Genomic DNA, 17,155 nt, shown 5'->3' with positions numbered 1-17,155 from the left:
TGCGCTCAACACAAGCAGCGTCTACATGGACTCAGCTGATGAAAACACAGTGCGCCGCTGACTGACATATCTAATATGGGCTGCATCATAGTCCCACCACTGACACACACACACAGACTCCCTCTGCTTGTATCTCCACTCAAACTATGGAAACTAGAGCAAACAGTGACATCTGGTAACAGCTTGACATTAAATTTTCCTCAAAGCAGACCCGCAGAGTGCTGGTGAAACATGATGCGCTACAAATAATGATCGATATATTTAAAATGACATCTCAGCTTTTACCGTCCAATTACTGAAACGAGTGACTGAGTCAAGCTGAACTCATACTTTAGCCTAAAAACATCGACCATGTCAGCAGTTTCCCCCATGGAGGCTGAGGAGCATACATAGAATACTGTAATGGGTTTATTTTATGTCGTAAACTTATTCAACCAAGTAAAACAAATACATAGATAAGCAGTTTGTGCTTTATTTCCTTTAAATTGACAGGCCACACTAAATTAATTTCTGTGCCTCAGGGTTTTTGTTTCTTTGCCTAAGTTAAGGTTTGAACAAGCTAAAATTATTATCACTGGCTCCCAGACAGCTCACAAATCAAATTTTAAACTCTGTTATTGGTTTTCACATCTGTTAGCAGCCTGACATCTGCATGTTTATCCAATATGCTTGTTCCTTATGAGACAAATATTACTTTTACCTACGGCAAAAACAGCAACAGTGGGCCTCCAGCCTCTGGGACGGAAGCTCTTCAATATATTATACTGGGTTTTTTTTGTGTGTGTGCTTGTTTTATGAATTTTTATAGTGTTTTTCTTCATAAATGTTATGTTGCAGCCATGGGAAAAACTCCAGAGCTGAAAAATAAAGCCAATGCAGAAGTGCCAAAATACGCAGTTCCTCGAATGGCCACTTGAGGATGGCTCCAGAAGCAAGGCAATCCCAATCGACCCCCATGTTAAAATGGCCAAGTTTACAGCAGATATTAACATGTTTACAGCCTGGTACAAAAAATAGTTTGGTCTTTTCAGACAGTTTCTCCATTCATGACAAATGTTTGGGGAGTGATTTTTTTTTTTACAACATACCTGTTTAAAATTAAAACTAGTGATATGCTGTCTGCCAGTAGTATCCTCAGCTTCTCTGAGTTGGTGACGGCTGAAATGCCAAACTCTAGGATTCAAAACGGGAGTCCGCAAACCAATAGGTGATGTCCCAGTTGCGACGTCCATTATTTATACAGACTATGGTTACTGAACAAGTTGTTACAAGAAAATTATGGGATTATGAGATAACACAAAAATCTAACTTGTCAGTAATGCAAAGCTTCAGCAGTGCGGACCTGAGGGGAGACACTGGCCGCTACAGCTTAGTTTAGGAGTGCATGCCGACACAAAAAAGAGGCGACTGTTCAAAATATCATCAAAATAACTATGGCGACTGTATAATAGGTTCCCACAGAGGCTGCAGTAGCATCAGTTAAATCACAATTGGAGAGTATGCATCAAAGGAAGAGCAAAGAACAGGTTTTTCGTGATAGGAAAGATGTTTTTGCTCTTCTCCTGACTGGCCTGTGAAACATGATAAACAGATGGTTCATTCAGTCCCCTGCCAAGTATTTTTTGAGAGCACTTGCTCTTTTCCAAACAGTTTCCAACAACGGCTACTCAAATGGGTCTGTGTGACAAACCATCTGGTGCATCAGGTTACATGAGCTGATGGTGGGCTGAAGGTTGTCTTGAATTGGGATGTGAACGCTCCTGCTCTAAAATGCACTTAACAGCTAATCTCAGACATGTTTTTCAGTCGTCCACCTTTGTGCATCTGACGAAACAGATACAATTCTATTGTCATCAAGCCAGCTGTGAACACAGGCCTGGTAATGGCTCATGTTGCACTCATGGTGTTTTATGCTTTAAGGCTATTTCCTTCTACGTACTGAAGCTGCTGTGTTGCTAACATATTGCTTTTGCTAAATGGACTGTGTACCATCTTGAGCCCTGAATCCCACTAACCACAACACAAGTTGTTAATTACACATATGAACCAACTGCAAAGTATTTCCCTGCACTCCTGTGGCATTGGAATAATAGGAAAAATGAGGTCCCCAAAATTTTCATGAATTCCCCCTCAAGTCAGAACAAAAACTTGGAAATTCTGCAAAAATTTGGTACACAACTTGCCGAGTACATGTTATATTATGTAGAGATGTGGTGGAAGAAAGTATGTTTGGCTGATGTTATGAGCCTTTTTTTCAATTGCCTATTATTTTTTTCTGAAAAATAATTTGTAATATGGTTTTGGTTGCAACTGTTAGTTGTTGTTTGAATAGAATGACCTACATTTGTCAGAAAAGATAATCAGCAATAACCCTGATGACAGTTCAGGTAAAGCATTATCTTAGTGTTTTCACCATACTTGGATAGCAACAAGAATCTTCACTGGGACGTTAAACGCCCTGAGCAATAAAATACAACAACCGATTTGTAGTGCCCATGCTGTTTCCACATTAGGACTAAAAGATTACGAACACACTAAAGTTGGGAGGACGATTTCCCAGCTCCGTCCAGGGAGCACATAAATACAACATTGAGTCTGGACCAAAGTGGTAGACTCACGCTAGTGTGGCTTAAAGTTAAACACACCAACTACAGCTAAATCTCCTCACATCCAACTCACCGCAGTGGAACATTTAGCAGCTAAAGAGCTAAATACTAAAAGTATTTGTAGAATTGGACATTCATCAGCTCACCACGTCTCCACATTCATGCTAACATTGCTCCATATTTCGCGTATGTGTGAACAATCAAGTGCAAGTTCACCCAAACAACTTAACATGGCTGCATTGTGTCAAATGTGTTTGTGATGTTTATCTTTTTAGGGATTTCGTCCCCCAAGTGGCCAAAAAATCATTAGTGCAGCTTTAAAGTTCAGCTTTAAATTCGATGCAATGTAACTTAAATGTCAGTGATGGAATTCTGTGTGTGAAGTGTCGTTTTTTACATGATAAACATTTGATCAGTTCCTCTCACTGTGAGCCACCACCTCTATCATGCCTTGCACAGTCTCCTGGTAGACACTGTTGTTGTGGGAGAGAGATGGATGGACGTGATGAACTCATTTATTATTCAGGCCTCAGTGTGTCTGAAGAGGGACGACAGGACGGCGGTGCAGGGAGAGAAAAGGCTGTGGTTACTAATGAGGGTTTATCACAATGATAGAACCTACCTCATGCATCTTTCATACAAAGACCTGCATAAGTACACAAACACGAGAGGCTCTGATGCATTGTTGCGTGTCCTGGCATTAATGATGTGTGTCATAACCATGAGATGGCCAGACTCTGCTGGCCTCTAGAGAAGCTGATACTTTAGAAAACCAAGGCATCAGATCATTCAAAATGTTGTTCATTTGTTCGGACAAAATACTTCATATTAATTGCATCATACCATCTTTTTTGATGCTATGTTAAAATCCTCACAGCTGTAACCGACTGCTTTTTTATAAAGTAAGTACAAGAGCACATACAAAAGATATTAGATATTCACATCATAGGAAAAATAAATACAGATTAGAACACGAGATCTTCCAAACAACAGCTGTTCATATTTATCACCTACAGTATTTACAGTGATATAATGTACTGTACAACTCCTTACAGTAAAATTATGGTAAATTATTCCTAATCTTTTCTATTGTAGCACGAAATGATGTATTCTTCACCTTGTGACTCCATTAAAGGGTAACGCTGCTGGTATTCTGTAATTTTCTTATCGTCAGCAAATCCAACGAAAAGATCAACACCAACATTGTGTTCATTGCCTTTTCTGTCAGCCCAAAGCCCATTTGTATCAAGGACATAAATCTTTAAAAACATGTTGAGAATAAAAGCTTTCTTTAAAAAAAAAAAAAAAAAAAGTTCAGTAATTACCTGAAACAGCTGCACAAAAAAGTTTTTAAAAATTGGTACTCAAACAGTATTAAATAGTAAAAGCTCATTCACTGCTCATACTTACACCTATGAAAAAAATGGTATATAACCCATGTAATCGTGAGCCAGAGGACTGTGATCATGTGACCTATGCACTAAAGGCCGTCCTTCCTCATATCACATGACCAAAGGAAGGGGTCAGGTCAAGTAGTACAAAGAGCAACAAAGTCCATGCAGGGAGGTGGTTGCAGTAGCAAACAGGTCAAACAAACACAGGACTTTGACCCAGGAGACCGATGTTTGTGTCCTGTGTGTTGAGTTATTTTAGATTTGTAAAGTGGCTCGTCGAGTCACGTCATCGCAGCACATTATGTACATATAGTGATGCTGTCCAACCAGGATTCCTAAACCTAACCTAACCAGTAAAGGTGCTTATCGGTTAGATATCATGGCTCTGATTTGTAAGATATCATATGAATTATGTACATAAGGTAAAATATCATACACACAGTTGTACAAGAATACATTACATGAATAGTCCGTCTGTCGGGGACAAATTTCAGATTAACACATATCAATTAACCTTAATAAACAGACAGCCTTTACAGTAGAAGAAAGTTAGCAGGATCAATTAAATGTTGGTTTTGGTATTTTCCTTGATTTGTTAACAATAAATAAATATGAAGTATCACTATACTTATCCTGTAATTTCACAAACTTGAGCTATGGGGTCTGAATCTTTCTAGATTTTTGGAGTATTGTTGTGATTTGGTGACTATAAGACACTTTCTAGGCATTTCGAATGTTAGTGCTCTGAAGGCTATCTAACATGTGACACTTTATGATGCATACTGTATGTCTGTGCTTTAAAAGTACTTTGGAGGTTTTGGAGTACTTTGGCCTGAATTCTGTTTCCATCAATGTTGTCACATATTAAAGCATCTTAATACTTGAGATTTGCCATGTTGGAATTTCTCTTAAGGGATAAAAACAGAGGGGGATTACACCAGAAGATACACACAGGTACTTACTGAATCTTAACCAAGCTGCAATGACTTTAAGGCAGATTAAAAGTTGTCCAACAACCTCTTAAAACTATCTGTTTTAACTTGTGTAACATAGAGACTTTTCAACTTGCTCTTACGCGACCGGGTTACGGATGGTTTCCATGTCCGTGAGAACAATGTGTCTGTAGCTGCGCTCCAGTCCCTCCATGAGCTCCAGGTAGTTGCTGACCTTGAAGCCCTGAATTGGCTCCTCCTGCAGGTCAAAATGAAGAATTGTTGTAGTTAAAAAATTAAATCAAATTAAAGGGGCATTCCACCTTTTTTCCCCCTTTCTTTTTTTTTTTTTTTAAAGATAAAGGTTGGTATTCTTATAATGAGCAGTACTACTTAGCCTCTGAAAACAGCTGAATAATGTTGTCAGTGACTTTGGACAATTTAAAGACAAAACAAATCTAATGACATCATAGTGATGTCATAAGGATTTTCTTGACTTGAGCCCAGAGACAACATGTTTGTAACAGAAAGTCTGTTTAAATGGCACAGGAATTTACCAGGCAAAGAGCCGGGATGCTGCTCGGATGCAACATTTTTGTGGAGCTTAACCAAAACCAAGCCTAAAAAGTCAGGATAAGTCAGTCTCTGCTGCTGTAATTTAACTCTTCTTTTGCAGGGATAGCCCTTTAAATAAAGCCTTCATATGGACACATCATTTCAGCTAAAGAATGATTTATACTTATGGCTTGTTTCATTTGAAGCATTTTTTGAGGATGCCAAAAGGGATAATAGCATCAGTATTTTAAAAGAAAAGAGCAAAATTTAAACAATTTGTACAACACATATAGCAAAAGTTTTATCTTGGGTTCCCTTAAAGGATCCGTTGGGAACCGTCACTTTACAGTACACCAGGTTACAATAGAAGTTCCCAAAGTCCTGCTTACAAAACAGATGTCAATTACAGTGATTTTTTTTTTTAAAAAGTTATGATTTCCTACATTGAGTGCATTTGAATTATCTTATAGTGTCAGTGATACAAAGATAGACGTATGCAGACAGATAATGGTTTGGTATTGAGGCACAAGGTGGGTTACTTTATTATCAGTCACTTTGTTAGGAGGTGAGGTGTGAATAATTCGACATAATCTTTTCATTAAAATGCTTTGCATTCAATTTATTTCAAAGTCACAGGAAATCAAATTAAATCTCTGGGAATCGAATGCTGCATTGCGCCAGTAAACATCATCCTCGCTTAGCGTTCAGGTAATGAGGTTTTACGTGTCTGAGAAGCAAAACAATAATAAGTACTAGCATCTCGAACACAAAACAAGACGTGTCTTAACATGCAGCGCTATCTTAACTGTCTGAGAGACAATAATCAGACCAAACAAAATAACATTTTATTTGGCTCATTTGTTCAGTCAGGATTTTAATTATGGCTGCCATAATTGCTGCCTAAGCTACAGTATGCATCTGCGATGACAACAGCCAACCTCATAGGCAATGCAAAAACTGCAGCAGAGCAAATAACTGTGACCTGCTGTGCATTATGTTGTGAGTGGCATCAACAATTAGCAGCCTGAGAAACGCCACTCCCAGAGGACGCAGCACATTCAGAATAACAACACACAACAAACACCATGATTCCCCCTCTGTCAGAATCCAGGCCAAGGCCTTTTAAAAGAAAAAAACTTCCACACTTTAATGACTTCTGCAACTTGTCAGTACTCTAATTTTCTTTCACCAGAATCTAATTATGGTTTTATTTTTGCAGGTAAGTAATGCTGACAAGGATGACAACACAGACACTACTGAGAGTGCAATTTAAGGTTGGAGACTCATCCTGATACTTGATTTCCCCATTGTCATAACATTCACACATCATAAAAGTTAGCATTTCCTGTCCTGCAATAAGCCCACACCTGTGAAGTCAGGACACTGCAAGTGATCCCCAAAAAATATCTGAGTGGTCACAACTTTACAACAGGATGGGAGATAATCTAAAGCTTATTCCTTTACACAAATTTTTTTTATTATTTTTCTCTAACTTTTCTGCTGTCCCTAAAAATATGCTAGATGGATATCTCAGTCTGTCTCAGTCCATTTTGGTTCAGACAAAAATAAAAAAATGAAATGAAATTTTATTAAGACAGTTATAATCTTTAGGGGATGAAACCTAACCTAACCATGACTTTGGACATCTTGACTTCTCCTCTTGCTCCACCAGCAGGTCCACACATAAGTTTTTTAGTACAATATCTCAACATCTATGGACTGACATGAGATTTGGAACAGACATTCATGGTTCCCAGAGGATAAATCCTATGGTTTTTGTGGTGTTTGCATGTTAGCATGCTGTAGTTAGCATTTATTGCTTTGCACTTCTGTGCTAAATGCTGTGACCCATTAGGAACAGAGGTGCCAAAAATTTGAATTGAAATGCCCCCTTAAGTTGGACTTCCTATTAGGAAATTTGGAGGAACCCCACCAATGCCCAATCTGAAAATTCAAAATGGCTGCTCCGTGCCTCAACAGTAGAGATAGCTATAGTAATGTACACTTATTTGTGTCTCATTAAAACAGTCGTACACACAGTTATGTCCTACTTCTTTCTGTGGGCATGTTGCTACAGTGTTTGTATACACAAAATACAGCGTTAAGTTTAGTTATTTGACAGGTAAACTGTAAACTTTTGCTGTGTTATAAGAAGACATGAGTCAAAAAGGTTGGCCACCATTTAGCTAGACAGTGTAATAAAGCTAAAGTGCCTTAGAGATCTATGGTCTCAAGTCCTTTTTCTTTTGAGATTACAAAAAATCATGACTAATGACCCACTTATGATTATTGTTGAAGGACAGTTGTCTGAGTTGTAAGCAGTTCAACCAAAGAGTGCTTTTGCATGTTTTTACTATTAGTTTGAAAAAATGTTAGAGCCCTGAAGAGGTAAAACTATACAGCACGTAACAAAAAAGCAAAAACTGGAGAAAAATCAGACATGATACAATTTTGTGCCCCCAAATTTAGCTTTTTCCTATATTACCCTGGAATTCATCTCACACACACCACCTGAGATAAACAAAGATTTCAGGATCTTGGTGTCCTTGACAAGGTAGTATCATGTGTGAAGAAAAACCATAAAGGAGTGAAGCGCAAAAAGAAGAAAATGATTTAGATCAAATGGAGATATTTATTATTTAATAGGAGCAAATCTAATAACTACAGAGGGGTGATCACGCAGAGGGTCGTAAGAAACCTCAGGAAGAAACGAGTTTTCAGTCTGATAGAGGACTCGGCTCCTGTAATTATTCCAGGAAGCCATATATCACTACATAAAACACACTGTATAAGAGAAAATCTCTGTGTAATTATATGGTAACTTTCTGCACTTGATATACTGATCTTGATAACATGTAGGTTTATTGTCAGCAGTAGCAGCTACATAACTCTAAGTCTATTTAATCCATATTTTGTTTGTGTGGAAGTCTTGTACATCCAGCCGGATGGTTAACGTGCCGCTGTTATTCTTCTTGTCAAACCTTAACAGCGCTACACTACAGTAAGTATAAAAAGTCTCCCATGTGTCCGATTTTTTATTTGAGCCAAGATTTTTGCAGAGTGAGATTAATCCTAAAGAAACATCGAAACTAAAAGTTGCTTCGCCTGTTCATTTATGGCACCGGGAAACGGCTGCTGACACAGTTAAACCCGGGAAGGAGAGGAGAGATAAGCAGTGGAACTCACATGGGGGAGTATTTTTGGTCTGTTATTTTCTCTGGGAGAATTAAGTGGGATGAAAAAAGGAAGATGCAAGGACGCGAGTGCGTAGGAATTAGAGCCTGACTAATGTGGATCCCTTAAGTTTAACACAAAGTATACTGTGATATTCAGCTGAACATTTTCATGCTGAACAGGTGACACCAGCTGCTTAATGTTCCTCATAATCTTCAAGATACATTAACCATTAGCACTTAGGAGATCATTAGGTACGCTAATTAATGCATTAATTACAAAAGATTTCTACATTGTCTTAAGCCTGTCCTCACATGACAAATGAGTGGTATTAATATCCAATGAGTCTGGATTTGCATAAAAGATGAAATTAATAGGAATATATCTTAAATTATTAGAGTTTTATTAGATAATAATGACATATTAAAGTAAGTGCCTCTTATTGGCAGGCTTACTCAGTTCTTCCATTTCTTAAAATTATTTTTTGTTATACAGTTAGGTAAATGGATAACTGGATTTTTACATATTATAAAAGCTATTGCTTTGACAAAAAATATTGACTTGCAGGACATTGTGGGAATGGCACAAAACATAAAATTCAAATGAAGGTGTTCTTCAAATTTTAATATCAACATTTTGTTCATCTCATTTTTCAATTTTATAGTTTTTACGATTTTATCCAACTGAAGAAGCAAAGATGTTTGAAGGGACAGTTTACCCCCATAATCAAAAATACATATGTTTTTGCTCTTACCTGTAGTGCTATTTATAGATCTAGACTTTTTAGATGTGAGTTGTTGAGTTTTGGTTATATTGGTTGTAAAAATGTATCACTTCTCTCCAATATAATGTATCTTGGTGGCTTGCAAAAACCAATAAACAAACCCTTCTTTTGTCAGAACTTTCACTAGTGATAGATCTGCTCATCGCTGCAGGTTTTAAGTTTCTTTGTGATCATTGTGTCAAAGACTGTTTCCACATGTTCCCAGTATTGGCCAATGATTGACTTTCATATTAGTGATGCTCCTAATCTAGCATGCTCAGGTATTTAGATTCAGTATTCAGTATTTAAATCTCAGATGCTAGCAAAGTGCACAGACATCACTCCCTTCAGTAGTGGAAAGTAGAGACACTTCTCTAATGACAAACTTTACAGATAACACTCAGCATAGTCACGGTCAGAAGATTTAGGGAACATAAACAGAAGAAAAACACATTTTGGGGGAGGGGAAGGGGGAGTTTTATAGTTGAATTGGAGTAAATTATAATTCCTGTGCATCAGAAACTATCTGACAAACATCAGAAAAAGGACACAAAAGTAAGTAAGGTATCCTCATAAACCCTCATCATATATCTACAGATTGAAAGCTTCATACATGTGGTGATGGGCAACTTCACCCTGAATGCTGTACAACAAAACTAAAGCTTTCTTTCTGTGGTGTGATGTAGCCTCCGACTTAGTGACAGACATATAACCTTTGTGTCTTTCTGTCTGCTTTTCCTCTCACCACTTCAGCTCCACGGCAGTTAAGCTCTGGCTAGACTCACAACGATTGTAACAAGTCATTTGCCTTTTCAAATTTTAATTTAGATGAAATATAGATATACCCCCTCATGAGTCAGGATAAGTGTAGTGGAGTGCAAGTGTGTGTGTGTGGGTGTGTGTGTGTGTCTGTGTGTGTGAATATTTAAAAAAAATCCTCTAATACCACATCTGTCTGAGTAAAATAATTCCTTCACATTGTTCCCACAGAAAGAGACAGAGGAGAGGAGGAAAGATAAGGCCGCAAATCGGCATGTCTAAAACTTTCAACAGTTCAGCCCAGGACGAGGATTGTGTGTGTCTCTCTCTCTCACACACACACGCACACACACAGACACACACACACAAACATCAAGACTCACAAACACACGCTCTGTCTCAAAGCTGCCTCTTGCAGCACTATCTGATGCTACAGCTCATTAGAAGAGTTTCCTCAGATAAAGCCTCTATAACTGATCTTTTATTCACAAAAACTGTCAGCGGCGGCTCATGGCGATGTTAACACCAGAGCTATCAGCTGGAGACAAGACGGACTGAAACGCTTAATGAGTAATGACGATGAGTACTTCATGTCAGGCCATGCCTCATTCACAATGCGGGTGTTTAATGTTGCTCTGGATATTGATAGACATCTCTGAGACCGTAACATTAGACCTTTTGTGAAATCTTCGGGGCCACTTTCCAATGCAGCCTTCATCCAACTCTCAGAGCAGAATTAGTTCAATGAAACATGTTCACTTTCAGGCTTCTTTTCATCATATATTTCCAGCAAAACACACTATAGTGGGTGGTTTTCTGAACAAATTCTAAAGGTAGATTTTTTATTCATTAAGGGAGTGAATCATGGATGACTGCTGAATATAAAAGGGGAGCTCAACAATTCAGTCGAAGTCTTACAGCGGCAACTGCATAAGACTTCTTATATTAAATCCAGACAATTTATGTGCCCAAATAATGAAGTATTCCTAATTTATTAAACTACAATATGGAAGTGCTTCTTCCAAAGAAAGCCTTGATTTTTCATTAAGCATTATAGCACATGAGCGAACTGTATGCAGACTTTGTAAAAAGGAGCTGCCTCACTCTACAAATATGAGACTACATGGGAAAATAAGACTGTACTGAAGGTTATGTGACACTGACAACACCGTATCTTAGACTCATGCATCACTCTGTATAGCTGAATTATTAATTACATGATTGATAGAAAATTAATGATCAGCTACTCTATTTTGACACTTGATTTATTGTTTCAGTGATGGGTCTAAGCAAAAATATTAAAAACTCTGTTTACAGCTTCTCCAATTTTCAGATGTCTCCAATTTACATATTTGTAAAGTCAGCATCCTGGTTGCTCTGACAAAACAAAGCTGCAAGCTGGTATGCACATCTGGTTTGAATTTTGCTAGCAAATATTTGCTTTATCATAAACACAGTTAGGGTTGTAGCGATGTACCGGTTTTAAGGTATACCATGATATAAAAGTTGACAATTATCATACTGTTTAATTTTGCTTATCTATGATACTGAAAAAAATATACAACTCTTACATTTTACACATATTTCCATTTAAAAAAAATGGTTTCAAGTCTCAGTTATAGTGAAAAAAATGTGTTCAGTCAAATCTAACTCTTCCATTATCATTCCTTCAGTTTCATTCTGGCTGATAATAATGAGAATTCTGTAACACCATGATACCGCAAAACCACAACATCTTCTACGAGTGTTATTGTACTGTGAAAATCTCATACTATTGCAACCCTGATTAGAGTTAACCGTAGCTGTAAATGCACCATGTTAACCAAGCTAGCAGATATGATTAGCACCACCCTTTTATTCAAATATAGACACTTTTGGCCCCAAAAATCCAAGATGGCAATGGCCAAAATCCCAAACTCAAGGCTTCAAAATGGGAGTGGTTAAGGTCACGATAGCTACATCAATTATTTCATACAGTCTATGTATAAAATAAGACTTTGAAGATGTCACCTTGGTTTTTGTGATATTAGAATTCCTATTTTTTTATTTTCTGCATTGTATAGTGTAAAGATCCTTTGAAAAACATTATAAATAAATGTCATATCATTAGATTATGGAAATAAAAGTTGGGTGCAGCTCTATCTTCAGAAATGTTTTGGATTCCACAATTCCACTTCACAAGTTGAAGTGTTTGACAGGATGCTCTGGCTGCTAAATATACCGCAGCACTGACGCTCCATCTCACCTTGAGGAAGACCTGCAGCTCCTGGGACTGTGTGCGCTGCAGGATGTCTGGCTGCAGATGTTTGAATATGGCCACGCACATGTACACCTGGTAGTCAGGACCCATCACCACACAAGTGGAAAGGTAGTGACAGATTTCTGTCCAGTCCAGATAGTTCCAGAAACACTGAGTCAACCAGTGGAGGCACATCTGTGAGAAGACAGACAAAAGTTGTGACTTCCAGGATTATGTTGTTGTTGAGTCTCATCATTACTGAGAATAAACCTGTCAGCAGAATATTACAAATTGCTCTGAACTCAGGTCTTAGTCATTAACATTTAACAAAGGTGAAAAGACCCCAATTATACTATAATATGAATGATCTACTTGATGCCACTGACAACCAATGAATCATCTCTTAGACAATTATTCTTCTTCCAATAATAAATCAAATATGTCAAGAATGAAATGTCTTTCCCTTTAGTCTCATCAATCTTTATAGCTCTCTTAAATATACCTAATCTATAAAATAACATACTGAAGAATTTATTCCTATAACTTTACATTTGTGCTAAGTTTTTACATTTTCTTAAATCTGTACAAAACAACCAAATAATTACATGTAACATAACCATGAAAATTACAGTCCAGAGCGTAAAACCAGTACATTATAAAACCAACAATGAAAAAAAAGAACAGGCTGGGAAGTTTTTAAAAGACCAAGGAGTGCAAACGAGGGTCTAATTGAATGGCACCATCCTACTTCAAGAGCCCACAACTCAATAAGAACAATAATGATACAGAGACTTAACAGAGCAGATGAACAGCAGACGTTTAAACATCATTTAAAATATATACAAGTCACTGAAGAGCTTTCACCCATGACTTTTAAATTTTGACCAGGAGATGGTCAATGTCTTAAGAGTTTTGCCAGCAGATTAGAATAAAAGTATACTAATTAAAGATGGAGGTTGATTTGTAGAGGCATTCAGAAAGCTCAGCAGGAGCTGAAAATGATTCCTGCATTTCAGAACAGGAAGTAATGTGGATCTGTGGTATTTTAAACAAGACAGAATTTCTCCAGGGTCAAATAAATGACATGTAATATTTTTGTAGCAATAAGACAAAAGCAATTCTAGCTGATTTTAGACACATGATCAAATAAGATTTTTTTTAGACTTAGATTTAATTATGTCCTTTATTTAGAGCAATAATACACAACATTAATAACATTGCCACGCATTATGATAATAACAATATCCAGAACATAGACTCATTATGGGTTGTAGGCAGGGGGCTTACTACAGCATTTACTAATTTACATATAATTTACCATGATTAACCAAACAGTATGACCAAAAAAAAGAGCTCCTTATTCTGACAAATATATTATTCATATAAACAATTTGAATTTTGATAATTTGAAAACATTTCAGTCGCGAAAAGAAGAAGAATGGAAGATTGACATAATGCTTATTTCAATAACTCTCATATTCCGTGAAATGTGATGTGAGTACATTGTGTGTGAAACTTTTCGTATATTTCACTGTGACGCTTGTTTATACAAGTGCTCTAAGTTGGATTCACTGAACTCTTGGTACTGCATAAACTGTCTGAAATTGCTGGATTCTGCCTGATGAGTTCCTGTTGTGTATGAGGAGGTGTCCATTCATGAGATCTGATAATTATCAAAATTGATGGCCCCAAAACTTATAAACTATATTTATTAATTAATTTACTCATTAATTCATTTATTTTCAGTGTTGATCAAGACTGAAAATCTGTAAAATTTAGCAAAATGATCTTTTACTTGTCGTGTGAAAGACAATATTCGTTTAAGTACACTTTGAAAAAGAAAATCTGCACATTTTGTCGCAAGGCTGTGGACACAGATACCATTTGGATCTGTTAATTTACAAACATGTTAAAAAGTGTAAGAGCAAGAATTTCACACCATGTAGCCTCAGGTCAAAAACATAAAAAACTGAACAGTGTCAGTAGTAATAGAAAAATTAAAAAATACAGCTGTTTATGAGCAAAGGAGTCTTCTGTGACAGAAATAAAGAGAATGGTTTGAAACAAAGTTAGAGTCTAAAAAGGGGATTATAGGTCTGACAAAGTCTTCAAAACAGTTTTTTTACCCACTGTAAAGACAATCAGTGCAGGGAAACTGGCAACAGCCACAAATTCAAAATAAAAAAAAATCTGTTTGATATTATCTTTCAATTAAAATCAACCTAAATGTGAAACCTATATGCAAAAAAAAATGTTCTAATGGGTTTTTAACTTGTATAATCTATAGATGACCTAAAAAAACCATAAATGGCTCAGTTATACAATGCCTTTAGGAAGTGTTGTTCCCATGATTTAAGTATGTATTAAATAAAATGGTGCCCATGTATATTGTGCCCATTTATCTTCACATTTATATGATCAGGAAAAAGGACCAATTTTCTTTTAATCAGCCTGCCTCCTAAAAGTGTGGTTTAATTACCCGCACGCACACAGCTGTATGATCATGCTCTGCTCTGTTCATTATGTCTGGAGTGTATATTAACTTCACTTGCTGACTCAGCGTTACCAACTTTTCTAAATGAATCTTTCTGGAAACATGTTTGCTTTGAGGGTGAAAAATAATAACTCACTGCAGTGTTGAATATTGAGATGGGATTAGGGGACAGGAGACAAGGAGATGCATGCTAATGTGTAATTTCTCCAGCTGATGACGGAGTTGCGCTCAGAGATATTAATGCAGTGGCTCAACGAGTGGTTCCCACCTGTCCACAGTTAAAAAGAACACAAAATACTACAGATGTAAAGCTAAATCTAGGACTTTTATCAAGAGCAGTTTAGATTTTCTGGTTCTCTTTACTCAATCACAGTGTGACTTGTCAAACTGAACATTAACCATAAGTCAATAAATGTATACAACTGCGTTTAATATCAAATCAGTCATACAGAAGTCTGCTTGTAACCCGGATTTCTAGTTTGTGCAAACATTTTAAGTTTTAAGAATTAGTTTTAAAGATGTATGTTTTGAAAGACGAGAAATATCAAGTCCTAGGGTGCTTTTTTTCATTAGAGTTACTGAAGTGCTAGAGCATTAAGCCGTTTCAACAGTGTTTTGATGTGATGAAATTTGGAACCATTTTAAGAGGTCATCCTGACACATTATATCACAACTTAAATATATAAAGTGGACAGAGCTGATTGCCAGTCAGCCATAGAGGCAGTTGTTGCTACAACAAGCAAGGTGTGGAGTACTGGAAACCAAACACATTATTGTGAAAATACGCAGACTTTTGTAGGAAAATATATAAATAAAAAAAAAGTGTACTGTAACCTTAACCTCTAACCTGTTTCTCCAACCCTGAGTGAAAGTCTAATGTCAACACACTAATATGCACCCTCTTAGTCCAGAGATGTACCTGCGTTTTTAGCGTGCATCATTAACAGAACTATTCACGTATTGGCCGATGTACTATGAGTGTTACTACAGGATTCCACTATATTACACTCAAGGAGGTTACCATATTGTTAATTCTGAGATCACAGCAGAAAAAGTCACAGCAGCATCCTCACAGATTGTATGTAAGGCCCCTAAATTGAGCACATTGCAACAATGGTGAGTATGTTTCTCACAATGTTGCTATGCATCTTGCAACTTGCATACACGTAGGTTTTAGGACGCGCACAGCCAACAATCCAAGCGAGCTAGTATATGGGTAAATGAGTCCATTTTTTTCATCTGAAATTGTTGTACGTGTAAAAATAAACACAACCTCATGTTGCGTCAATCATATTTACACTCTAACTCCAAAACTTTCGAGACTTTTTGTCCATCATTTAAGTTTTCAGATCAGGATCGATTTTCTGTATTTCTGCATCTGTAAAAAGCTTGAATGTTGTTTGACCAAGGCGCAGTAAAGAAAATGTGGCAGACGGAAACATCAGTGATAAGAGAGAGGAGCGGAGAGCACAGTATCCTTTCATACTTCAGATGGCTCATTTTTAACAGGTCAGATAGTGATATTCAGGTGGACAATGATGACTAGCAGGTGAATGAGGACCGCTTACAGACAGAGGGAGAGACGGTGTGAGGACAGACAGGAGGACAGCCCAGTCCTTTCATGCAGGACGCAGGAAGAGAGTGCCTGCAGCCAGGGAAGGTACTTCCAGTGGAGAGAAGCAGGGGTGCAATGGGTCTCGTATTGCAAATTTGTCTGTAAGGTTTTTGTACATAACGGTTTTTTTTTTGGTTGACGTTTGAAAAAAAGGCATTTGGAAAAAAGGACTCAGTTTACATGTTGGCTAAGCAGGTATAATGTTTGCTGGGTTCACAGTCTTCATTGAGTGTGTTAGGATGCCAGATTTGCTAATTAACAGTATTAATTACAACCTCATTAGTTTGCAGGTGTTTGGTAGATGAAAAGTATCACATGTAAAGGATCACAGAAAATATTACAATTCATCCCGATGAATTTGTGTACCAAATATGACAATTAATTTAATAGTTGTTCAGACATTTCACTAAAAGCCACATATGTAAACCACATGGTGGCACTACAGGTAAAGTCAGAGTACCACAAAGGTCAGTAGGATTCATCTCTGGGGAACATGAATGTCTGTATAAAATGTCATTACATTCAGTCAAATAGCTGTTGAGATATTTTGGTCTGAAACAAAGAGGAGTACTGACATGACATTACTGACATGGCCAGAGCCGTGCCAGTGGAATGGTTTATAAA

At 37.2% G+C, this 17,155-nt stretch overlaps 1 protein-coding gene across 1 annotated transcript in view; it reads right to left on the bottom strand.

The window, feature by feature from the left end:
- Window positions 1-3,946: 3,946 nt before the first annotated feature.
- The window catches only part of tbc1d32 (TBC1 domain family, member 32), an 86,065-nt gene continuing 72,856 nt past the window's right edge, over window positions 3,947-17,155 (bottom strand). Inside the window, exons 33-34 of the mRNA XM_042503384.1 lie at window positions 12,429-12,617; window positions 3,947-5,191 (exon numbers count right to left, since the gene is read on the bottom strand). Of these exons, the coding sequence (XP_042359318.1) occupies window positions 5,072-5,191; window positions 12,429-12,617 (309 nt within the window). The 3' untranslated portion in view covers window positions 3,947-5,071. The remainder of the gene's footprint in view (window positions 5,192-12,428; window positions 12,618-17,155) is intronic.

This window comes from Plectropomus leopardus, chromosome 16 (assembly GCF_008729295.1).
Source record: "Plectropomus leopardus isolate mb chromosome 16, YSFRI_Pleo_2.0, whole genome shotgun sequence".
In the NCBI taxonomy this organism is placed as follows: domain Eukaryota; kingdom Metazoa; phylum Chordata; class Actinopteri; order Perciformes; family Serranidae; genus Plectropomus; species Plectropomus leopardus.
Note: the sequence above shows the minus strand (reverse complement) of the source record. Positions and strands in the feature narration are given on the sequence as shown.